The following is a 25,492-nucleotide window of genomic DNA, read 5'->3' as shown; positions in this document are numbered from 1 at the left end:
ATTGTGGTTTATTCACAATCAGGAATAAACTTTATGTTTGAGCCCCACACCCCACACGAAACACACCCACAGTGTTGTTGTTGCTCTTCTTCTATGCTTTGTGTTACTTCGACTTCTGGGTTAAATCAGGGCATGTCAGGGCATATGAATGTTAAACTCGGTAAAGTTAAACACAACTTTTTATTTTATCTACAGATAGTCAGACATTTATACACACTTAGGTTGAAGTCATTAAAACGTAGTTTTTAACCACTCTGCAGATTTCATATTAGCAAACTATAGTTTTGGCAAATCGTTTAGGACATCTACTCCGTGCATGACAAATATTTTTCCAATAATTGTTTACAGACAGATTGTTTCACTTTTAATTGACATATTACAATTCCAGTGGGTCAGAAGTTTACATACACCAAGTTAACTGTGCCTTTAAGCAGCTTGGAAAATTCCAGAAAATTATGTCAAGCCTTTAGACAATTAGCCAATTAGCTTCTGATAGCTGTGATACCTATGGATGTATTTTAAGGCCTAAGCTTCAAAGTCAGTGCCTCTTTGCTTTACATCATGGGAAAATCAAAAGAAATCAGCCAAAACCTCAGAAAAAACTGTGGACCTCCAGGTACCATGTTCATCTGTACAAACAATAGTGCGCAAGTATAAACACCATGGGCTCATGCACAATAATACCGCTCCGGAAGGAGACGCATTCTGTCTCCTAGAGATGAATGTACTGTAGTTTGGTGCGAAAAGTGCAAATCAATCCCAGAACAACAGCAAAGGACCTTGTGAAGACGCTGGAGGAAACAGGTAGACAAGTATCTATATCCACAGTAAAACTAGTCCTATATCGATATAACATGAAAGGCTGCTCAGTAAGGAAGAAGCCACTGCTCCAAAACCGCCATAAAATGCCAGACTACAGTTTGCAAGTGCACATGGGGACAAATATCTTTTTTACCTCTGGTTTCATGAAACAAAATGGCAATAATGACCACTGTTATGTTTGAAGGAAAAAGGGTGAGGCTGGCAAGCCAAAGAACACCATCCCAACCGTTAAAGCATGGGGGTGGCAGCATCATGTTGTGGGGGTGCTTTGCTGCAGGAGGGACTGGTGCACTTCACAAAATAGATGGCATCATGTGGAAGGTAAATTAAGTGGATAAATTGAAGCAACATTTCAAGACATCAGCCAGGATATTAAAGCTTGGTCTTATAATGACCAAGCTTTAACGGGGTCTTCCAAATGGGTCTTATAAATGGACAATGATCCCAAGCATACCTCCAAAGTTGTGGAAAATGGCTTAAGGACAACAAAGTCAAGGTATTGGAGTACTATCAATCTGATAGACAATTTGTGGGCAGAACTGAAAAAGTGTGTGTGAGCAAGGAGGCCTACAAACATGACTCAGTTACGCCAGTTCTGTCTGGAGGAATGGGCCAAAATTCCAGGAACTTATGAGAAGCTTGTGGAAGGCTACCCAAAACTTTTTGACCCAAGTAAAACAATTTAAAGGCAATGCTACCAATCTTCTGACCCTCTGGGAATGTGATGAAAAAAATAAAAACTGAAATAAATAATTCTCTCTATTATTATTCTGACATTTTACATTCTTCAAATAAAGTAGTGATCCAAAAAAGTATATTTATGTTCAGATTAATAGGGTTAGCCTACTAAAGCCTTTAGAAGTAAAATAAAAATGTTGGTGATTTATTTTATTTTTTTTCTAAAATAAAATGTCCCCTTTCATTGTAAGTGCCACACTGTAACTTTGATATTTGCTTTTACATTTTTTTTAAAGAAAAGGGGGTATGAGTTGAAATCAGGGATGAGTTGTGGCAACATTATGTCACAAATGTTGTCGATTGAACTTAACTTGTACTGAACCCAGAATATTCCTTTAATGAAACCTGGTGCACATGGACACCAGAACATTCTGAGGACATACATCAAATTTCATCAAATTCTAACTATAAATCTTGCAAATTCACCATCCTGATAATCATCTTTCAAGAGCTTTAAGAGATCTCTGCCTGAAGTAGATTGAATAGTAAATTTAAAGAGAAGCAACGGCATTGCACCTGTTTTTTGAGAACTTCTATGTGCGGGATGCTGCCTCGGCAGTACGCTTCCAAAATCAGAGCGAAATGAACAGATATGGCTGATATGTGCATCTCAGACCTGTAACAGACAAAACACACATCATTTCAAATCATATGCTTTAACTAAGCATAAGCCTAATGAAATGCCAGGTGAACTGAAGATTTTAAACAGTCATGCTTCTTTACGTGCATTCACTTGCCTGAGATGCCAGAAGAGGAAATGGCCGATCTTGCGGCTGCTCTGAGCGCGCTCCAGGAGGAAACGGCTGAGGGCACAGTCATAGTACGGCTCATAGCGCAACACCTGAACAAGCTGCAACAAGTACTGCAACAGCTCGTCATCACTAACACACACACAAAGAAACAAACAATTCTGGTTTCAGCTCTCTCAGAGAACAGTGCTTGGTCTAGAGCAGTACATCTCAAACTTTTCATGCCAAGAACCACATCTTAATAAATCTGAAGTATCTCCACCAGTGTAGTGTTGCACGTGTTATGGTACTATGGTACTTCAAAACTCCAGTAAATTTAGTTGATTACAAGATTCAAGCCACATTCAGATGCATATAGGAGTCACACATGTGACCACACGGCATTTGTAGTGTAAATATAAATCCGTCCATGAGATGATCTTAATACCAGGCGTAAACAGGATTACAAGTGAAAGTATTGTGAGCAACAGAGCAATTTTTCAGTAGTTATATTAAAACATTGTGCTGAATACAGTTTTTCTCAATCAAAAACGTTTTAAGCTTGCCTTCAGGAAACTGAGCATCTAGATCAGTGATTCACAACTGGCGGGACGCAGATCTGTTAAGATTACAAAACAATGCGAAATGCAAATAATAAAATGTAATTAACCGTATAATTCCATATAGCTAAGATAGAAAAATAAGGAGTACAGGCTTATCAACTATTAGAAGGGTTCACCTATCGCCATGCACATGCGTCCACTCAAACTATGTGGTATTTTGGTACAGATGAGAAAATAGCAAACAAGAACAAAACTACACAAGGTTAAAGTTAATAATACTCAGAATTAGGGCTGTCGATTTAATGCGTTAATTCAGTGCGATTAATCGTCCAAAAAATAACGCGTTAAAAAATGTACGCAATTAATCGCATGCCCCCGGACCACAATAAGGAACATTCCTGAGAAATGCAAGGTTGTAGTATCACCTGTTTACTCCAGAGGGCAGTAAGTGAAATTTCAGCTGTGTGAGCAACGCGCAGTTTATACAGTGAAGAAAACACTTCATTAGGCAGAACAACACAAACATGCGTTACGTTCTTGCGTTGAAAACACTTGAAGGAGCGCAAATGCGATTTAAGGGATCTCAAGATGTGTTTAAAGATTGAGTATTAAACTATATTTAACTTGACACAGTGACCTAAACATTTTATGTTTATGACATAACACACCCAAGACGCTACACAAGCATGTCTGACGCAGGTGTACATTGATGGGTCCTTAAACAAGCCCTCATAATAAATCTCTGATTGACAAATTCACTTGTGTAATGGATTACTGTGAACTGTGTGTCAATGATTGACTTATAATCAATAATATGGTAGTAAACAGTACATTGTATTCTAAAGACGCTTTTTATATTGTCTTATCAATGATTAACTCTTCTGCTACAGGAATGTAATGCATTTTAATTATCTGAATATATATATATATATATATATATATATATATATATATATATATATATATATATATATATATATATATATATATATATATATACACACAGTGGGTACGGAAAGTATTCAGACCCCCTTAAATTTTTCACTCTTTGTTATATTGCAGCCATTTGCTAAAACCATTTAAGTTCATTTTTTCCTCATTATTGTACACACAGCACCCCATATTGACAGAAAAACACAGAATTGTTGACATTTTTGCACATTTATTAAAAAAGAAAAACTGAAATATCACATGGTCCTAAGTATTCAGACCCTTTGTTCAGTATTTAGTAGAAGCACCCTTTTGAGCTAATACAGCCATGAGTCTTTTTGGGAAAGATGCAATAAGTTTTTCACATCTGGATTTGGGTATCCTCTGCCATTCCTCCTTGCAGATCCTCTCCAGTTCTGTCAGGTTGGATGGTAAACGTTGGTGGACAGCCATTTTCAGGTCTCTCCAGAGATGCTCAATTGGGTTTAAGTCAGGGCTCTGGCTGGGCCATTCAAGAACAGTCACGGAGTTGTTGTGAAGCCACTCCTTCGTTATTTTAGCGGTGTGCTTAGGGTCATTGTCTTGTTGGAAGGTGAACCTTCGGCCCAGTCTGAGGTCCAGAGCACTCTGGAGAAGGTTTTCGTCCAGGATATCCCCGCATTCATCTTCCCCTCGATTGCAACCAGTCGTCCTGTCCCTGCAGCTGAAAACACCCCCACAGCATGATGCTGCCACCACCATGCTTCACTGTTGAGACTGCATTGGACAGGTGATGAGCAGTGCCTGGTTTTCTCCACACATACCGCTTAGAATTAAGGCCAAAAAGTTCTATCTTGGTCTCATCAGACCAGAGAATCTTATTTATCACCATCTTGGAGTCCTTCAGGTGTTTTTTAGCAAACTCCATGTGGGCTTTCATGTGTCTTGTACAGAGGAGAGGCTTCGTCGGGCCACTCTGCCATAAAGCCCCGACTGGTGGATGGCTGCAGTGATGGTTGACTTACTACAACTTTCTCCCATCTCCCGACTGCATCTCTGGAGCTCAGCCACCGTGATCTTTGGGTTCTTCTTTACCTCTCTCACCAAGGCTCTTCTCCCCCGATAGCTCAGTTTGGCTGGACGGCTAGCTCTAGGAAGGGTTCTGGTCATCCCAAACGTCTTCCATTTAAGGATTATGGAGGCCACTGTGCTCTTATGAACCTTAATGGCAGCAGAAATTTTTTTGTAACCTTGGCCAGATCTGTGCCTTGCCACAATTCTGTCTCTGAGCTCTTCAGGCAGTTCCTTTGACCTCATGATTCTCATTTGCTCTGACATGCACTGTGAGCTGTAAGGTCTTATATAGACAGGTGTGTGGCTTTCCTAATCAAGTCCAATCAGTATAATCAAACACAGATGGACTCAATTGAAGGTGTAGAACCATCTCAAGGATGATCAGTAGAAATGGACAGCACCTGAGTTAAATATATGAGTGTCACAGCAAAGGGTCTGAATACTTAGGACCATGTGATATTTCAGTTTTTCTTTTTTAATAAATGTGCAAAAATGTCAACTATTCTGTGTTTTTCTGTCAATATGGGGTGCTGTGTGTACAATAATGAGGAAAAAAAATGAACTTAAATGGTTTTAGCAAATGGCTGCAATATAAAAAAAGAGTGAAAAATGTAAGGGGGTCTGAATACTTTCCGTACCCACTGTGTATATGTATATATAATATTTAAAGATAATTATTTATAATTAGATATTGATATAAATATGTCTAATCATTATATATTGAATTATTGTTATATGAGGGGCTTTCTCAGCAAATATTTGTATATTCGATTAATTAATCGGGACATCATGTAATTCATTCCATTAAAAATGTGAATCGATTGACAGCCCTACTCAGAATACATTAAAGACAGGTTCATGGTAAAAACTATACTGAGAATTCGTTTCTAATTTTTACTGTAAAAATATCTAAAACATACTTAAAACAAGAAAATATAACTTAAGAAGCAGAGTGAAATTAGATCTTGTTTTCAAAGAAATCTGACCTAAATTTTGTGAAGTTTATGCTTAAAACAAGAAAAAACTATTTGCCAATGAGGTTCAAAAAAATCAACCAGTTTTCCCTTTGAATCAAGTTTTTTTCTTATTATTTTTAACATAAACCACACTAAATGTGGTTAGATTTCTCTGAAAACAAGATGGAGGGCCCCATTTTAAGAGTGCTAAGCACAGTGAAATGCAATATGCCATACGCGCAGAGGTGAAATTGTGTGCGCAAAACACTAATGGCCAGAGTAGAGTGCAATTTAATTCTAAGGTTCTTCTCCGGTTATTTCAGCGACTGCGTCCTATTATATCTTCTATTTCCTGTCAAGCACCAGCGATATGAACAAAGAAAGCACATTCATAAGAAGTTGCTAGTGTAAATGGGCTGTGTGCAATGAATTAGAGGAATAGAAATATGGACTTATGTTCTTTTGTGCTTTAACTGCGTCCTTGTTGGATGTCAGGTATATTTCTATGAGAGTGACACACTTTTTTTTATACGCATGGAAAATGTGGTTCTCGTCAGGATTTGGATGTACGCGCCATTCAATTATAGAGAATGTTCATCTACTGACACAAATCATGGCTAGTATTAACAGTGATTGTTTCGGCTGTTCAGATTAGGATGTGAGTTTTTGCACACTCGTCACTTCTACTGGTCCATTTTGCTTTAAAAATGTAATTCATTTATTGAAACTTGAAAAAATTAAACCAAAACAATTTCTACATTTCAATTATAATTCAAATGACACCAAAATATAATCAAAACAACAAGTGGTCAAAAACAATCTTATTCCACCTCTCCAAATCCAAACATTTTACTCTCTCCAACGTTTCCCACCGGCCCCGTTTGCAGTGACTTAAAAATCACTATGACAACAGGTGGAAAAATACCAATATAAATTAGATCATGAATACAATTGTAAATATAAACATTATAATAACAACTGAAAAATATATCATGACTATAAAATAGTTTAACTTAAATCTCATAAATTTTGTTTCATAAAATGGCTACAACAGTGATTGTCAGGGACATAATTTGATGTTCTACAATATTTTCGGTGTTTGGACAAGAATTTTATTACAACCTGCTGGTGGAATTTCCAAACTGCAAATGTAGGAACTGTATTTGGACTTTGCTCTGAAAACTGACCTGCTTTTGAAGCGTGACCTATTTTTCAGGAAAATAGCTAATTTTGCTATGCATCACTTCATTAACATATTATACTGTAACACAGTTCAAATGGGCAAGGAGGAGGCAGGAACCGGCTGAACAGTCAAAATAATATTTAATGAAACAAAAAGACACAAAACACACACACAAGGCAGCTGCGTGTATCTCTCTCTCCTGAACTGCCACATCCGGCTCGGCCTTATCCCTCTCCTCAGCTGATTAGCCTCATTGGGGGCTGGCCCAGACTCACAGTCCAGCCCCACCCTCCTCACACCCCTCCCACCTTTGCCTCAGGCTAGTGAACCCCCGGCATAACATACATCCCCCCCTCCTTTCCGAGGGGGACGCGTTGCCCTTATGGGCGCGCCTGCCGGCAGGCTTTACCCGCTTTCAAGACCTGGGAGGCAGAGCGACAGTGAGAGAGAGAGGAGAGAAAAAAAAAATTGCTCGCCAGTTCCCAGACATGCCGTTGCCTGGTCCTTGACCACTGCTCCTCCCTCTGGTGGATGACAGCTGCTCCTCCCCGGGTGGAACGGAACAAGTCCTCCGAACCCTTGCGGATGGAGCGGCAGCGAGACGCACATCGTCCTTGTCATAAATACACTTATAGATTGTGCAAACACTCGTTGCGCAGCACATAGCGCAGTCATGATAATGAAGGCCAAAATATCTTATGCATGTTATGATAAATCATCCTTGTGTATTTGTGCCTTTACAAAACATCAACTGATTTTCCATTTCAGCCTTGGTCATGATAATAGTTTTGCATATTGTTAGGCCTACTCAGTTCATGGTAGTATTAATACATTTCAGTGTCTGTTTTTTTGTTTACTTTTGTATGTACTGTGTTGGGTCGCCGCTTGGCTTTGGTCTTTAAATCTTAAAACCCTGGTGCTTAAGCAAAATCAGCTGAGAACCACCGAACTAGATGATCAAAGACTTTAACCCTCTGGGGTCGACGGACGCGCCGGCACGTCCTGCTGGATTTTTTCATCATTACAGCGGAAACAACATAAAATTCATTTTGGAGCATACAGATAAGTGCAAGACATCATTAGAGACTATAAAGGGTGTACTTTTATTTGTGTACACTCACAATAACAACAAAACCTTGTGCTTTTGTAAAATAAAGAAAATAAAAAGGGTGAGCTTTCAGCAGTCTATGGGTTCACGAGCATATTTCTGAAACACGTCACAAAAAAGAACAAAGTCCGCGAATACTTATCACACAAACATGAAACATATGTCTAAAGAAAGCTTAAAATGTCTACTTTTAAATAAAACAATTCAAATTTAAAACAAATATTCTCCTGCAATGTAATCTGTATGAAACAAAGTGATGTACAATTTCTTCTGGCTCAACTCATTAAAGCTAATGTGATCACACCTACCAGCAGAGCGCGCCATTCATACGCTAATGTGCTGAGATGATCAAATCAAATGGTATACACCCCCGACTGTGCCTTAAAAACATCTAGTTCAGTCACTTTTCTGCGCATTTGAAAGACAGCATGATACACAAGTGAGAAAACTCCTGGATAGTGTTGTAGAGTTAACATTTTCCTCAGAAGAAGAGCGGGACTCCGATGAACGTTTGTATTTTGAAGACAGATACAATTTCGGACGAGTAAGTCATTTAGTTTTCATAAGCTGACATGCTATTTTATAGAAACATGTACATATTTTACTAGTGGGACTGTTTCCAGACTTGCCAGCCAGGATTCAGAGTATTGAAATATGTCCCAATAAGCAAGTTTTAGTTACATTTAAATGCTGTTTCGGCTAAAGCAGGTATTTAAATTGTATGCCGTTGCCGTATGATATAAATATGATATGTAATATGATATAAAATTATATGAATGTTTAGATTATATTGTATCTAGTGTTTATGCTGCCTCATTATCATCAACAAAGCTTGTGCTTGCAAATATGTTTTCAAGTTAAATGAGTAAAATGCACTTTAAATATGCCCATATTAGAAAATCAGCATGTTATAATGATTTCTGAAGGATCACGTGACACTGAAGACTGCAGTAATGATGCTGAAAATTCAGCTTTGATCACAAATTGCATTTTACAATATATTCAAATAGAAAACTGCTCTTTTAAATTGTAAAAAGAGTTCAAAATATCACTGTTTTTACTGTATTTTGGATCAAATAAATGCAGCCTTGGTGAGCAAAAGAGACTTCTTTTAAACGGTAGTGTAGGTCTAAAATTAAGTAAAGTCTTTATCTAAAGAAAATGTATAGTCAGATTACTTCTTTTAACTTAAAACTTGATTTTGGTAATTAAGTCTCCTCACATTCATTCTCTTTCTGTCACAATCCTCATTGATAGGCCCAGGGGAGGGGTCTTTTGTCTCCTCAGGTGTGAATTACAATCAATATTCATTATAGTTCACGCCTCCTCGCATAGGACCTTTCTAACACTAAAAGTGTCCTACAAAAGTTCAGTTACTATATTGTTTTGTATGAGTGCTATATTGCTCACATATTATTGTAGCCCAGATTGTGCTGAATACAGTGTTATCAGACTTTAGCCATTAATGTGTTATGTTATGTAATGTTTAACTGAAAAATACAAATGTCAAGGCATGTAAAGACTTTTCCATGGCCCAAAACACCCTCAGACCCCAGAGGGTTAAAAGAAAACAATATCTCACCTTTACTGCTCAATTTTTTCCCACTATCTTTTTTATTTTTAGGCCGGCCAAAAATTGTAGGAAACCATGGAATTTAAAACGATCACTCCAAGTGTGACAGTTTGAGAGCTGGTTTAGGGTGTAAAGTGTGGACTCACCTCATATCTCGAAGGCATTTGACCGCAAATTCTCTGACATACTGGTCGGGGTAGTTGAAGTCCAGCAGTTCAAGAGCATCTCGAGGGCTCAACTTGGGCCAAATCTGCATCAGAGCCTGCAGCTGCAGCACAAGAGAGAGAGAAGTCATATTGTTTGTGTTCGAACACATCTGTTTGTTAGCATTTAAGTGGGTGTAAATCTGCATGCATACCTGAGCCATGTCTTCGTGTTTGCTCCATTTGACAGACAGCAGCAGCTTGGGGAGGGACTGAGGGAAGTTTTCTCTACAGTCGTGGCGGAGCGTCCAGATCAGATCTTTCTCATTCTCACACAACTGAGAGAGAGGGTCTCGCTCCATGATCTCCTTTAGCTCGATGTAAAACTTCTTGCCCCCACGACTCTACACACACACACACACACACACACACACACACACACACAAACACACACACACAAACGACTTGTAAAAAAGTTCTAATCCAATAAACCGATTAACAACATGTTACTCAAGTTATTCACAATAAGTTGGGACATTGCTTATTTTTAACATGAACTGAATGTTGTATGTGTACCATTGTCATGGAGTCACCGGATCCAACGATTTCTGCAGCTTTTTCCAGGATCTAAAGATAATGAAAAATGTCATTGCAGAACAGCCCTGCAACATGTCGAGCATTTCTTGTGCGAGTAGTCATGTTTACATGTGTCAGCAGGGGCGATATTTGGGAGTTGAAATGAAGAGACATTTGCCCCGACATAATAACTGCTGTCAATTTAACCCTTAAATGAATACCTCAGGTCCTTAGTGACCCAGGACCTCATTTCAACCCCTTTACCGTATCCATTTATTTGGAGATATGCCACTATCTCTTGCTGAACCTTTCTCTTATAAAAAGTTTAATAATAAAAAAAATGGCAAAATTGTAAAAAATGTACTTTTTCTAATTGCTTAATCACCAAAACTGAATAAGGTCATATCTAATATGTAAAATAATGTTTATAAGTTTACTATAACAGGATATGTATTTCTTTGATTATTATGAGACAAATGAGCACTACATTCATACAAATCACTACAATGTCAATTTTGATCTGCGAACGATATGCACGTACACATACTGTACACATCACACATGCAATTTCTTACTCAAGGTGGCGCTGATGTTTCACTGATTAACTTGATCTACATTTGACATTGCTATTTGAAGAAAAAGCAACGTGGAGTAAACTATAGCAAGTTTAACACATGAACAGTGTGATATGACTTTTGTCATTTGGGTGAACAAATAAAATTACATAATTTATTTAGACACAAAAAATGTTTGAGAAAATAAATATGTGTAACATATCATCATTTGTATGAGTCATTTGTAGCTCAATATGTGTTTGACAGCCAGTTGTGTCTCATGATAATTCAGTGTCGAAGTATTGAATCCTGTTCTATTGTTTTTTGCATCATCTCTTTGATATATGAAAAATAAAACATCAAAATATTTAAGAATATATAATATTCTTCAAAATCCTAATTGTCCACAATGCTTTAAAATGTTACACTATCTGGGCTACATCATCTTCCTTTTTAAGTGAGTTGTTTCTAGCCTGAATAAACTGCAAAGTTGACCAGACTTTATGCTGATTACTGGCTATATGACAAAACCGCATGAGACTTAAACCTTAAATATACATTGGTTGTCCACATTGCTGATCACTGTGCAAACCGCATGTGTAATGCACATTTTGTCATAAGCACAGTCTGCACGGACGGTCCGTGAAAGGCCCAGTCCTCATCGTTAACCCCTGCCGTTGATTGCACTAAAAGAGTCTCACAGTCTCACAAAGCAGTCGTAGTGCTCATGCGTCCAACACATTCATATTAGCTTGCGATCAGAAAAGTATATTTTCAAAGGTAATGTGGTTGATCCACAGAAACGAAGTATTTAATGCATACCTTGTCAAAAGGGGGAAATACAACTGGTTGTGTTGAGTATTCTGGGAAGCTTATGTGTAGTTCTGTGGCATTCTCTGTGTAGGGATTGGTTTGAATTGTCCCAATGGGGTTCAACATCTCTTCCAGCTCATCTGTAACACACACACACACACACTTCAAAATGAGCATTTACAGCATTTCCCAAATCAGTACACAATCTTACTCACAAACAGATAACCTGAAAACTCACTCAGTGTTGTTCCACAGACATACACCCTGTGACACATCTAGCCAACAGTTCACACAACCCAGGAAGGTGAGAATAAGTGTATTTGTGTGTGTGTGTGTGTGTGTGTGTGTGTGTGTGTGTTTGGTTACAAAATTGTCCCCAGATATGAGCTAAATCTGACAAAACTTCTCTTTGGGTGCACCCAGGGAACAAATCAATTAGAAACTGGATTTAATAAAACAAATAATTGCCCATCAAGAACATGTCAAGAAAATGTCCTATTTTACTTTTATTTTGCAAAAATCTCCATACAAAAATGTCTTTCACTGTAATACAGAATCGATCAGGTCCTGTGCTCCACCTAGCAGAATACACTCTAAAGTTTAAGGCCAAGTTTAACATGTTTATTGACACGGTTTATGAAGAATGCATAGGTAAATCTGGTGAAGTGTTAGGGAGAAAGAGTGGGAAGAGAGAGACAAAAAAACATTTCAGATGGAGAAAGAGCACAGGCAGCTCCGCAAGGCATGGTGAAGAGCAGAGGAGCATGAGAAGGAGGGCTTGAAGGTATTGCGGGATGGCATAAGTGCTAGGTTAGTGATTTTGAGGAGGGCAGAGAGAAGTTCATCAAGGATCATTTAAAGTTTGCCAGAAAGCTTTTGGAAGAGGATTGGAAAGCTTGTGATGGCGACGCAAGAACTTGAAGTCCATATGAAACAGCAGCTCGGTGATCCTCATAAACGCAGCCTGCTCAGAGACATTAGCGGGACTAGGCAGGTGGTAGAAAAAGCAAGGTCAACTTCTGTCCTGTGCCCGAATTTGATACCATATAAGTTGTATAAAAGAAGCCTAACAGTTCTTAAACAGTTATGGAGATCACTGAGTGTTGCCTGGATGAAGCAGGAGAATTTCTCTACTGAATATGGAGGGAAAGATTTTGCGAGGTGGATGTCTGATTACCTCCTGAAGAATGGATACATAGACACAAGCTGCCAGAAGGCAGGCGTACCAGGTTTTCCAGGATGCGTGGAGTATGCGTCATTAATATGGGAGCAGATCATTCTGCCTAGAGAGACAAGAACGACCTTCATGTAGTCTGGCTGCACCTGGCAAATGCCTATAGATCGGTTCCAAAGCAGTTTTTCCATGTACCAGAGTGTATTAGGAGCTTGGTAGACAGTTACTATGGGGACCTGAAAATATGTCATTCAACACAGGAGTACACAACTGGTTGGCAGCAACTGGAAAAAGGAATTGTGATGAGATGTTCAATCTCTCCCATCCTGTTCACAGCTGCATTCGAGATCATCCTAATTGGTGCCAGACAGATGTCCCGAAAAATCTGTGCACAGTCTGGGGTGAGATTGCCAGAGCTGCGCAGCTTTATGGACGACCTCACAAGCATCCACAAGACAGCTGCATGTATAAACAGACTCTTGAAAAGGCTGGAGGAGCTTTTGGCATGGGCCAAGATGAAGATTAAGCCGGCAAAATCATATAGCCTTTCCATTCGTAAGAGAGTTTTAACCGGCCAAATATTGTTTGAGGTGGATGGGGAAAGAATCCTGATGCTGGCAAAGCAGCCAACCAGGACTTGGGCAGGACTTCAACAGCTGAAACAGGACTTGGGCAAATACAAGGTCTGGAGTTACCAGTTTAGATTATATCATTGCCTGATGTGGCCACTAAAAATGTGTGAGATCACTGAGGCAGTGGTAAGGACACCAAAGCCAACAGTTCAATCGAGAAGTGGCTGGGCTTTCCACACTGTCTTTCAGATGTAGTATTGTTTGGAAGAAATGCCTTACAACTGCCACTAAAGTCCATCACCCTGGGCTACAAGCAGAAGAACAGGCTGTTCTTAGAACTAAGGGAATCGACAGATCAGTCAGTGAGGGTTATTCAACCCAGGTTCAAAAAGGCCATGCATGGAAGGAGAATTGGAGGTTGTAAACAGGGTGGTTTCAAGACTGAAGTAACAAGAGACTGTTGTAAGAACACAATCAGGAAGAGCAGGCTTTGGATGGGGGATGGCTCCCAAACTGTGGTCAGCAGCCTCTAGAAAACATAGGAAAGTGATCCACCTAGGATACTCTTCCAAACCCTGGAAATTTGTCTCTGTGGCTTGCTAAACAGGAGAGTTGTCCCCCCTCTGCGAGGCCTCAAGGGCAAATCTGCAGTACATGTTATAAGATCGCCTAGGCAAAAGGACGGTACAGGTGGCGGCATGATCAGGTCCTGTGAAAGCTGGCGGAGATTCTGGAGGCATGTAAAGGCAAACAAAGGCCACCATACTCCTCAGAGGAAGTTCATTGAGTTTGTTAAAAAAGGGAGGGGCACTGCACTGTGGGAAGCAAGTGCAATCCTGAAGCTTGCAAGTGATTAGGGTCAATGGTGTCGACCTTGGCCAGCTGCTAAGATTTCCTTCTGAGGTCGAACCCCGTCTACAATGTGTGACCTTAAGCAAATAAACTCTGTTGTCAAATCCAGCTTTTTCCATTTAAGACTTTTGGCCAAATTCAAGCCTTTTCTTTCTTTTAATGATTTTGAGAATGCATTCATTTCATCCAGGCTTGATTTCTGCAATTTGTTATACATGGGCGTCAGTTAATCGTCAATGTCTTAATTACAAAGTGGTACAAAATGTGGCGGCAAGACTTTTGACAGGTACATGCAAGCAAAAACATATTACCCCTATATTAGCTTCTCTTCATTGACTCCCGGTGCATTACAGAATTGACTTAAAGCTTTTGTTATTTGTTTTTCAATCACTAAATGGTCTGGCGCCCGCTTATCTCGCAGATTTGTTAGAACAACATACTTCCATCAGGTCTCACAGGTCCACTGATCAGCAGCTCTTAACCGCACCTAGGCCTAGACTGAAGCTTAGGGGTAACGTGCTTTTGCGGTAGCTGCACCAAAGCTTTGGAATGGTTTACTCCTACATGTTAGAGCTTCAACATTGTATATTTGTAAAACTAGGCTTTTTCATTGTTTTTTTTATTTTTTATTTTCTCTCCCTGTCTCCCCAATTTGGAATGCCCAACTCCCAATGCACTCTAAGTCCTCATGGTGGCGTAGTGACTCAATCTGGCCTGCGGAGGACGAATCTCAGTTGCCTCCGTGTCTGAGACAGTCAATCCGCACATCTTATCACATGGATTGTTGAGCTTGTTACTGCGGAGACGCAGCGCGGTATCCACGCACAACTCGCCACACGGCTACCCAGGCCCCCTCAGTGGCTTTTAATCAAACTTAAATTATTAATTAGTGGAGGAATGTTGTTGCTGAATTGTTTATTGTTCATTTTTTTTTATTTACATTTTTCTTTCAATTTATGTTTAATGTTTATTACTATTGTGCAGCACATTGGTCAACTATTGTTGTGTTTAATTGTGTTATACACAGTAAATAAAATGACTTTGACATGAAAAGGAGGAATGTCCTGATGGTGATGTTAGAACTAGAAGCAATGGAAAGAATCCATTTTCCATCTGCGGTGGGTGGCAAGGAGACATTCCTGACCGCTGCCCCCTAGCAGTCCTTGCTGCAGACTGTAGCGCGATGATGTAAGGGATTGAATACACTACGTAGGCGGTTTCCGTAACGTATTGGATATTGCACATATTTTATCAGATTCTCTTTACAACTTGACACATTATATTATTTAGTGTTACGATTATGGCATATTCACTCACAACTTTGTTTGACAGGCTTTATCAGTGGCTAACTAAAAGTTAGTAGTTTAACTTCTGTCACTAGACGTTTAAATGTATATGTTTTAATGTTTATGTTCTTCCATATAACAAATGTTATTTTCCCTCTGGCAGCTTCAAAGTTTGGTGCTTATTTTAAGTACTGGTATAGTAAGTATATGCATTGTTTTGTATTTATCTATAGTATATTTAGATGTTCAAGCTTGAGATACGACATCACCTCTTTCACCCAGCGTTTATGAGGTGGTGGCATTGCCTTTTCCCAACTGAGAAGAATCAGACGTCTAGCCAATAACGTGGAAAAAGCAATGAGCTCTGACAAATTCAGCGCAAGCTGTGTTTCTTCTGGCACTATGCCGAAGATGGAAGTCAGAGGATTGGCATCGAGATCTCTATTGCATATAAGTGAGATCATTCTAAAAACATCTGACCAGAATTGTGTTAGTCTAGGGCACTGCCAGAACATGTGACTCAGGTCCGCTGGTTCTAGACCACATCTGGGGCAAGTTGGGTCTGATCCTGGATATATTTGAACCAACTTGCTCCTAGAGAGATGGAGCCTGTGGAGCACCTTAAATTGCAGAAGCCTGTGTCTAATACATACTGAAGACGAGTGCACCAATTTAATTGCCCATTGCCAAGCTGTAACCGATATTTATATTCCCAGTTCCACCTCCCACTGCCTCTTATGCGATTCAGAGATGGAGAAGCAGTTCTTTGAATGTTCTCATAAAGGATGGACACTGTACCTTCAGGAGACGGGTCCCTATTTAACAACTCATCCATCTATCCAGCCACCCTCCGGTTGGTTCAAGGCAGGAGAGAAATGTTTTATTACGAAACTCCGGACCTGTAAAAACCTAATGAAATTGGACTGAGGGATCCCAAAGTCTGTACTTAGATGTTGGAATGTAATAAACAAACCATCCTTGAAAAGGACCTTAACACATTTGAATCCATTTCTAGACCAGAGCTGAATGAGTCTATAAGGGAGGGGGAAAAAAGGGATTCGATAGGATGAGGCAGAGGGCAAAGCCTGTTTACTTTTATAAGTGAAGTCTGAATTGCGACCATATCCTAAATGGTCCACGAACGACTGGGTTGTTGGTAGAGTAGCGTTTGCTTAAGGGTAATGGGGCACACATCTGAGAACTTAGCGAAGTTAAAGTTTTAATCCTAAATCAAATTTAAGAAATAATAAGGATAAATACTGTACACGCTGAATAAAACATTTGCATAATACGTGTGTTCTCACCAGGGAAAGAGGACCAGCAGTGCAGGATAATGTCACCAGTCTTCAGTTGTCCTCTGTAGTCAAACACCATTGTGTTCACCCATGCTATTGGGTAGTGCTAGACAGAGAAACATGCAAAACATATTAGGAATACTGTACAGTCAGTCAGCATCACATAATAAACCCGGCAGAGACCCGTGACAACTTACCAAATAAATCCATGTTATTTCTCAAGTTGAAATCATTTTATTATGTGAGAAGAAAGAGACCATGAAATGAAAGAAGAGGCCTAAAACTAGCACAGCTATTCAGGAAATAGGTCAATTACACAGTTTAGTGCTCATTATACAAAAGAATTGGCCTGCAGAATGCCACAATTGATCAATCACATCTAAAATGATATTTTCCACTTTAGTCTGAAAGATTTTTAATATGTTTTTTTTCTTCTGACTATGTGCATGTGACTTTTATAGAGTGTGCTGTGAATTAAGTTAGCGTGTGTGTATGTGTGTGTTGGTCTTACCACTTTCCCTGCCTTGCGGATGGTCTGGTATTTGTTCAGGTGTGTGTTTTTGGTGGATCTTTGTTTCTTCACTTTGTCCATTACGGCGTAAATGGCGAAGCAGAGGCGTGCCATCCGTGGCAGGTCACAAACGGGGATGTCAAACTCCAAAGTTTTATTCCAAACGTGTTCAGATCGACTGCTGCTCTCGCTGCTGACCGCCGTCTTACACAAGAGCTCTGTACCGTGAAACAGCCCCGCTCTAACCTGGATCTGCAACATTCATTTTAAATGTCTATTTACCGCATCTGCTGCATGCCGTTGCATAACACAAACAACAGACAAGTTCAACTAGCACCTCTGTTACAACAATGACCAATTAAAAACATGTTTACAGTAACTATTCTTACAATGGAAGTTTGTTTAAATCATTCTTTAAAAGGTGTATGAACTTCAGATGTAGTTCCTGTGGGTGGATATTGCTCAATGCAGTGTAGGGGAGAAACTACTGTAACTAAAGTAGCGACGCTATTAACTTGACAACATTTTTCAGTAGCATGACAGTAGCTCAGCAATTTTTACATTAGTGTAGCTATTCTAGTACCAAGCTACAGGGCTTTAGTGTCACAAAATGCTACATTTGTCACATTATATATGTAACATTATTTACATTTTGTCTGGGTACTTTGGAGATTTTAGTCGCATCTTGGCTTTTCCAATCAGTCTTTTATATAAGACGTCCCACAATTTGCACTAAAATACATAGATGGAAGCCCAGCAGGTTTATTCACATTGCTGCGTGGTTGCCTGTTAAGCTTCCTGCATTTTTTGTGTGTATTTACTAGGGCTGCAACAGGCTGCCGAACCAAACGGACACAGGGCTTTTGGTGCGGTACACGCAGCCACACAAATGATTACATATCTTAGCATGCATGAAACTAATATTAAAACAACACATAATGAACAAAACAAACTGCGTAGAACTAAATGGAATAAGATTGCGGAGCAACACGGGACTGCACGGAACCAAAACTGGCACACTAGAAACTGCGGATCAGATAAATGCATGTGAAGTTTATACTAGCTAGCTTGCTATTTTTGCCAACTTTGATGGAACGAAACAAAATATAAATATGTCGGATTTATATAAGCCAGAGATTGTAGACCCACCACCGTCTCTAAAATCTGTTGATTGGGAGCATTATGGTTTCACTGTAAACTACAGAAATACTGAGCAACGAGTAGTGCACAGGACAAAGGCTGTGTGTCGGCTCTATTTCACAGAAGTCTGTATGTCTCTAGAAGCACATCTAACAAGATGACTCATTTGTGGTGACATCATCCATTTGTGTCTCTGGAGCTTACAGGGCAAAGCATAAACACCCTGTGCAAGTTAGTCTCACCACGCCGTTCAAGCAGCCTCTCGCTGCAAGCTCAGACAGGGTTAAAGCGAAAACGAACGGCATAGGAGTAATATTTGAAAAGCAGAGGAAAATGCTAACAGATCCACCCTCTGCTCTGATCATGTGGATATTCAGATTTTCCTGAAAAAAAAAAAACTTGAAAATTGAGTGATTCTCCAAGTACATGTGGTGAGCTGAAAGGCAAAAGACACAGAAATCTGCACTGCTAATGTCTCAATTTTGTTAAAATTATTATAATTGCAAGATTTTTCAACTATTATTATATATATTGATTTTAAGAATTATTATTTATGCTTTTATACAATGTGCATATAAGAGGCTCTTAAGTTTTGTATAGTAATTTCGTTGAAGCAATATGTATAGTGCAGTATAAATGAGCCGTCACAATAAGAACTGTTGCCCATCAGCCACTGTGCTAACCAATTAAATAATTTAAATAAAGATTCTTTGTTTTCAGTGCTGTACCAAAACCGCGCTACAAACCGAATCGTGAAGTTTGAGTACTGTTGCAGCCCTAGAATTTACTGTTTGTTTTTACAAACTGAGGGACACTTTTAATTCATTTTCATTAGCCATTGACAGTATGCTACAGATGCAGTATATAAGCATTCCCAGAATGTTCCTTTTATTAAAAGCACACTTATATGTTGGTGTAATACTGGTGCTGGGCCACCAGGGGTAGTTAAATACTAGTGTAAGTGAGATGACTCTGGATTCATGAGTGTGGTTGATGTTTACCTTAGCAGCATCCTCTGCGTTCACCTTGATGCCCTTCACAAGATTAATTCTGAACAAAGAATGAACCTTCCAAACACACGTATGCAACTGCTGAAGACAGACAGACAGAGACAGACAGACACATGGAGAGAGATAAACTTTTATGAGAATATTATTTGACAGTGGCCCCAAAAACACAGATTGGACAAGCACACTTTTCAAGCAAAACATTTCACAAAATGAGCCCTTTTCCTATTTAAAACTACTGTTTAGAATTTGTTGTGGGCCCCCCTGGACCTGTGGGCCCCTAAAATCATTACCATCCTTCACCCCACTAGCTACGGCCCTGGTTAAAAGTCATGCACCAAATCTTCATTTATTTCTGGTTATTATTGTGACTTTGGTTCAACAATAAAATGCATCTGAGACTGTATTCATTTGGACTCTATGAGCTACTATGTCCGTGCCTGTCATAGTGAGAAACCACCTAAGTTATTGTTATCTGCAAAATCCACATTGGTCGACCTCTATGAGGAAGTGGCGAAACTCATAAAAATGCATTCGGTTTTGTGCAGATAATGTAAAAAAATCTTTTACTGTTCTTGATGACCAATTCAAGCACTAACAAATGTTTCACATAATTCATTTGTTAATTAAATAATCAGTGTGACAGTGTGAATTAACCAGTTCCAGGTTCTAATCCGCCCTAAAATAACGTTTTTTTTTTTTTTTATATAAATGAAGATAGCATCTGGACGTCAGAGGATGTTTGCATTTTGCTTTGCGATTTAACAAAAAAACCTAACCCCTGCCCCTTTTGGAATTGGCACAACCCCCTTTTAGAGTAACCCTGCCCCTTCTGGAGTAACCACACCCTCTTTTGGAGATTCCACCCCCATTTGGAGATCTCTGGCCTGCAGCTACACCTACTCGGAAATGAGCACTCATTGTAACATTAAAATGAACAAACTCCAGCGCTGGATCACCACATATTATAACACACACAAACAAACTGGAAACTCTTGCTCAAGAACTGGAGATGTTTCTTCTGCATTAGACACTCACCTGACTTAACTGACTTCATTCATCCATTCAAATTCACATTGATACCAGTGTAGTCAAAGTGCAAAAATTGCTCAGAATTTAGTTCTGAAAAGAGGTCTAGCGCTATTAGTTTGCAGATGCCACTTGCTTTGATATTTCATCATCTGATGCAATGAACATTACACATTTGTAAGTGTGACTTCAGCATCAAAACACTTTTTGACAGTACTCTATACAGTACAAGATATGTCTTTTGGTATAACCCACATGCAGCTTTCGAAACTGTGACCTCAGACACATACAAATGAACACACACACACACACCCCCTCAGGGTTTAACACAAGCCGTTTTCCGGGGTCAGCAATCTGACATTGTCAAAAAACCTCACATGATCAGTGCTCATACATACACACACACAACCCTGACTCGCTTCTTGGAACATATTTCTGAAACCTACTGTCCCAAAACTCAAGTGTGCACTGGAGGGTACACATGACCACTTTATCTGTCAGAGACACATGTTTATGATGACACTAGACCAGAGGAGGGACTTTCCCTTAAAGGGATATTCTGTGTACAGTACAAGTTAAGCTCAATCAACAACATTTTGGTGCCACAAAAATGTATTTTGACTCGTCCATCCTTTCCTTTAATAAAAGCAAAAATCTGGGTAACAGTGAGGCACTAACAGTGGAATTAATGGGGCCAATCCGTAAATGTAAAAATATTCACTTTTTCAAAAGTATAGTCACATGACAAAAAGAATATATGTTAGCATGATTTCAGTGTAATAAAATGACTTACTACCCTTTTCTGTGTAAAGTTATGCCATACCGATGTGACTCCGTAAACCCTAAAATGAGCGTAAAAAATTTGCTTTAAGCTTCACAATTCTACCTTTAAAACCTCCAAAAATTGGCCCCATAGACTTCCATATTAAGTGCCTCATTGTCACCTTGATATTTGCTTTTTTTAAAGGAAAGAAGGGACGAGCCAAAAGTATTTATTTATTTATTTTTTTTTAATTTTCTCCCAAAATGGAATGCCTCTTAGTATGTCCTCGTGGTGGCGCAGTTACCTCAATCTGGGTGGTGGAGGACAAGCCTCAGTTGCCTCCGCTTCGGAGACCATCAATCCACGCATCTTATCACGTGACTCATTGTGCATGACACAGCAGAGACTCGCAGCATGTGGAGACTCATGCTACTCTCTGTGATCAACGCATAACTTACCACACGCCCCACTGAGAGCGAGAACCACTCATCCCGACCACAAGGTGGTTACCCCATGTGATTCTAACCTCCCTAGCAACCGGGCCAATTCGGTTGCTTAATAGACCTGACTGGAGTCACTCAGCACACCCTGGATTCAAACTCGTGACTCCAGGGGTGACAGTCAGCGTCAATACCCGCTGAGCCACCCAGGCCCCGTCTCAAAATACATTTTTGTGGTAATCAGCATTATGCCACAAATGCTGTTGACTGAGCTTAACTTGTATTGACCCCAGAACATATATTAGGGCAAACTGACACTTCTTTTGCTCCCTTTAATTAGTTAAAGTGCAGGACACGATAACATGCAGTGTACTTACTGTTGGGGCTCTCTTCTTCGGGGGCAGCGGTAGAGGAGGATTCGATGTCTTTCGCACCAGCACTGATCCGATGGTGCAAAGTTCCTTTTCAAACATGGCTTTGATGACACTGCAGTGGACCATCGTCAGGTGAGGGCTCTCATTTGCCAACAAACATGTCCTAATGTACTACACACACAAACATGTTAACATTAGTGCTTTCCTACTGACAACTTTCTGTTTAGGGATACGAATTCTCCACATCAGTGTTTCCCAACCGACACACTTTTTACAACAAAAAAATTCTATGGCACACTACTATCCCAGATTGGCTAACCATTGTCAAAATTTTTCCTTTTCAAGAACTTGTCCGTGTTTTCTGTCCATCTTAGTAGCGTGTTTACTTGTTATGTTTGAAATTCGGCTATGCAAAAACTAAATAAAAAAAGTCACATACAGTGCGCTTGCGTTAGTCATTTTGACGGACAGGGTCGTAAAAATTCCATCATAATCTATTATTACCCGACATTTTAATTTTCATATTTTAATGATAATAAGACATTTAATATCTTTTATTTTCATTCACATTTTCATGTTTAATCATGAACTTACAGGACGAGCATGTAGCAGATTATGCATTTATTTATTTATGAAGAGATGAACAACAGAGACACAAAGCTGATGAATGTTTTTCCCCCGCAGTGACAGCGGAGGCCACTAAATGGCGACACATGAACAGCACAATATTACAAAAAACAAATATGATTAAAATATGAACAAAACACGTAAAAACTGAACTACATTGACACCTCAAATCTTCCTCCTGGTCCGCATCGACTGAAACTCGCATGTGCGTAATCAAACGCATCAAGGGAGACTGATGCCGAGGTGATTGTCGTTAGATTTTGCGTCTTTGCCTCAGACAGACGGATTTCTCGTGGCAGTTTTAATTTGGTTCTGGAGGCAGAACACTTCGTCAAGCGCCGCATCGCCCTCCACATGACAAGAGTTGCAGAAAGTGTCACAGAGGGGCGATTTGACGTGTTTGCCATATAAAAAAGTGGGCGCTGTGTACAATAAACATTGAAAACGGATTTACTTACGTATTTGGAAGAAAGAAAAAAAGCTTGCAGATGCTTTGATAGCAGAAAGTAATAAAAGGACTCGTTTATGTTTTCTTGGTGAATTTAAATGAGTTAAATATGTGGGGTCTCTGATATTCATAAACGATAAGGTAATATTTCATTAAAATACATTTTGAGACATTCAATGTCTCTTCACAAATTTGGACAGTTTTTAAATATTTCTTGTTGCTTAATCTCAAAGACATTATTGGTGAAGCAAAAACGTGTGTGAAAAACAATTTGGTGTAAAGTGGCGTCACTTCATAAACTTCAATGTGTTCTGCAGCGCTGACGCGAGTCATGTGATGACCATTAACTCGTTTCTCTCAAATTTCTCTGAAAGGTGGATCCCTGAAATTATTAATTTTTTTTTCAAGCATTTATTTATTTTGTGGAATTTGATCATTTTCCACGGCACACCTGACAATCTTTCATGGCACACTAGTGTGCTGTAGCACAGTGGTTGGGAAACACTGCTCCACATGAATGTGCCATGGTATAGTGATGATATCAGATAGTAATATCATGGTACTTTGCTATATAACGTGGCACTGAAACATGGCCATATTCAAGGTATATACATAGTACTCCTACAATACCATAGCATTTCCATGGAAAATGTCCAATATGGTAATACTTTACCATTCTGTACCATTACTAAAATAATGATTTAATTGGTAGAGCATATACCATGGGGACACATATAACTAGATACGCTGCTGATCAACTAAATATCTTGATTGCGCTGCAAGTTACTTTGGACAAAAGTGTCTACCAAATCCATAAATGTTAATAGGGCTGGCCCAATGAAATTTGGCTGACGATTACTTATTGTACTTACTTACAAATATTACATTAATGGCAATTAATTGTCATACTTCTTAATTGCATGTGTGCTTCATACACCTTAAAAGGAATATTCCGAGATCAATACAAGTTAAGTTCGTTCGACAGCATTTGTAGCATAGTATTGATTACCACAAAAAATACTTTTGACTCGCCCCTCCTTTTCTTTAAAAAAGCAAACATTTGGGCTACAGTGAGGCACTTATAATGGAAGTGGCTCACTGTTTTGAACATTAAAATACGTACTTTTTCAAAAGTATAGCGACAAGATGTAAACAAAATCATGTAAACATGATTTTAGTGAGATCAAATCACTTACTAACATTTTCTGTGTAAAGTTATAGTCAATTTTAAAACTTCATTGCCATAAAACCCTAAAATGACTGTAAAAATGAAAATGTAAACAACTTTACAGCTCAAATAATACATGAGTTTCAACAGAAGAATTAATGCAAGTGCTTTTATAAAATTAGAAGCTTCACATTTTGACTTTAAACCCTCCAAAAATTGGCCCCATTCACTTTCTTTGTAAGTGCCTCACTGTAGCCCAAATTTTAGCTTTTTTTTAAGGGGGTGAGATTGTATACATTTTTGTGGTAATCGACACTATGCCACAAATGCTGTCGATTAAGCTTAACTTGTATTGAGCCTGGAATATTCCTTTAAGAAGTAATTTAATCAAATTTGACTGGAAATCACAAAACACAAATGTCCCATTTGTTCCGTTTCTATATTCGCTACAACTTCCCTTATTTCGACAGTAAAAAGCAATCAGATGATTATTTAATAACCACGACAGCCTAAATGTAAATGTCATTTCTGACCTCAGTGTGTGAGCATGTGTGTTTATGTGCCTGCGTGGTTTGAGAGTGTTTATGCTCTTCCTGGAACAAAACGCCACACACGTGTTTAATAGACTGTTGCCGAACACTCACCTGACTGGTTCCTGGCTCTCTTACAGAACTGAACTACTGTGTTTACTAAAACACACACAAAATAAAAGAAACACACACTTTTTTTCGATCTCTGAATGTGACCAATCAGATCTACACATTCGACAGGCAGAATTCTTGTCCTTGTAATCTCTTTCTCGCAGTTTTCTGCATGTTTATGAGCTGCACTGAAGCTCACTGCGGCGATTAGATGCATTGAATATTATTGTAAGTTATTTTATATCTTGGCCTGTATGAAAAAGGTACGACTTTTAGATCAACCAATCACATTCGCTTCTCTCGTCTTGTTCCAAATCTTGATATTTGATTTCTTCCTTGGTACAAAACTTATTTTGCTATTAAAACATGGTTAGGTTTAGGGTTTGGATAAGGGGATTGTTGAGTTGTTAGGTTTACATTACTCA

At 39.1% G+C, this 25,492-nt stretch overlaps 1 protein-coding gene across 2 annotated transcripts in view; it reads right to left on the bottom strand.

The window, feature by feature from the left end:
• LOC127631509 (phosphatidylinositol 4,5-bisphosphate 3-kinase catalytic subunit beta isoform-like) overlaps positions 1-25,492 on the bottom strand; it is a 91,448-nt gene that overhangs the window by 16,721 nt on the left and 49,235 nt on the right. Inside the window, exons 7-16 of one of the 2 annotated variants that reach the window (XM_052109653.1) lie at positions 22,187-22,354; positions 19,572-19,661; positions 17,431-17,682; positions 16,929-17,025; positions 11,750-11,880; positions 10,374-10,424; positions 10,013-10,201; positions 9,801-9,922; positions 2,298-2,441; positions 2,077-2,176 (exon numbers count right to left, since the gene is read on the bottom strand). In XM_052109653.1, the coding sequence (XP_051965613.1) occupies positions 2,077-2,176; positions 2,298-2,441; positions 9,801-9,922; positions 10,013-10,201; positions 10,374-10,424; positions 11,750-11,880; positions 16,929-17,025; positions 17,431-17,682; positions 19,572-19,661; positions 22,187-22,354 (1,344 nt within the window). The remainder of the gene's footprint in view (positions 1-2,076; positions 2,177-2,297; positions 2,442-9,800; positions 9,923-10,012; positions 10,202-10,373; positions 10,425-11,749; positions 11,881-16,928; positions 17,026-17,430; positions 17,683-19,571; positions 19,662-22,186; positions 22,355-25,492) is intronic. The other variant, XM_052109654.1, reaches the window with a different exon arrangement.

This window comes from Xyrauchen texanus, chromosome 38, assembly GCF_025860055.1.
Source record: "Xyrauchen texanus isolate HMW12.3.18 chromosome 38, RBS_HiC_50CHRs, whole genome shotgun sequence".
NCBI lineage: Eukaryota > Metazoa > Chordata > Actinopteri > Cypriniformes > Catostomidae > Xyrauchen > Xyrauchen texanus.
This window is presented reverse-complemented; position numbering and strand designations above follow the sequence as displayed.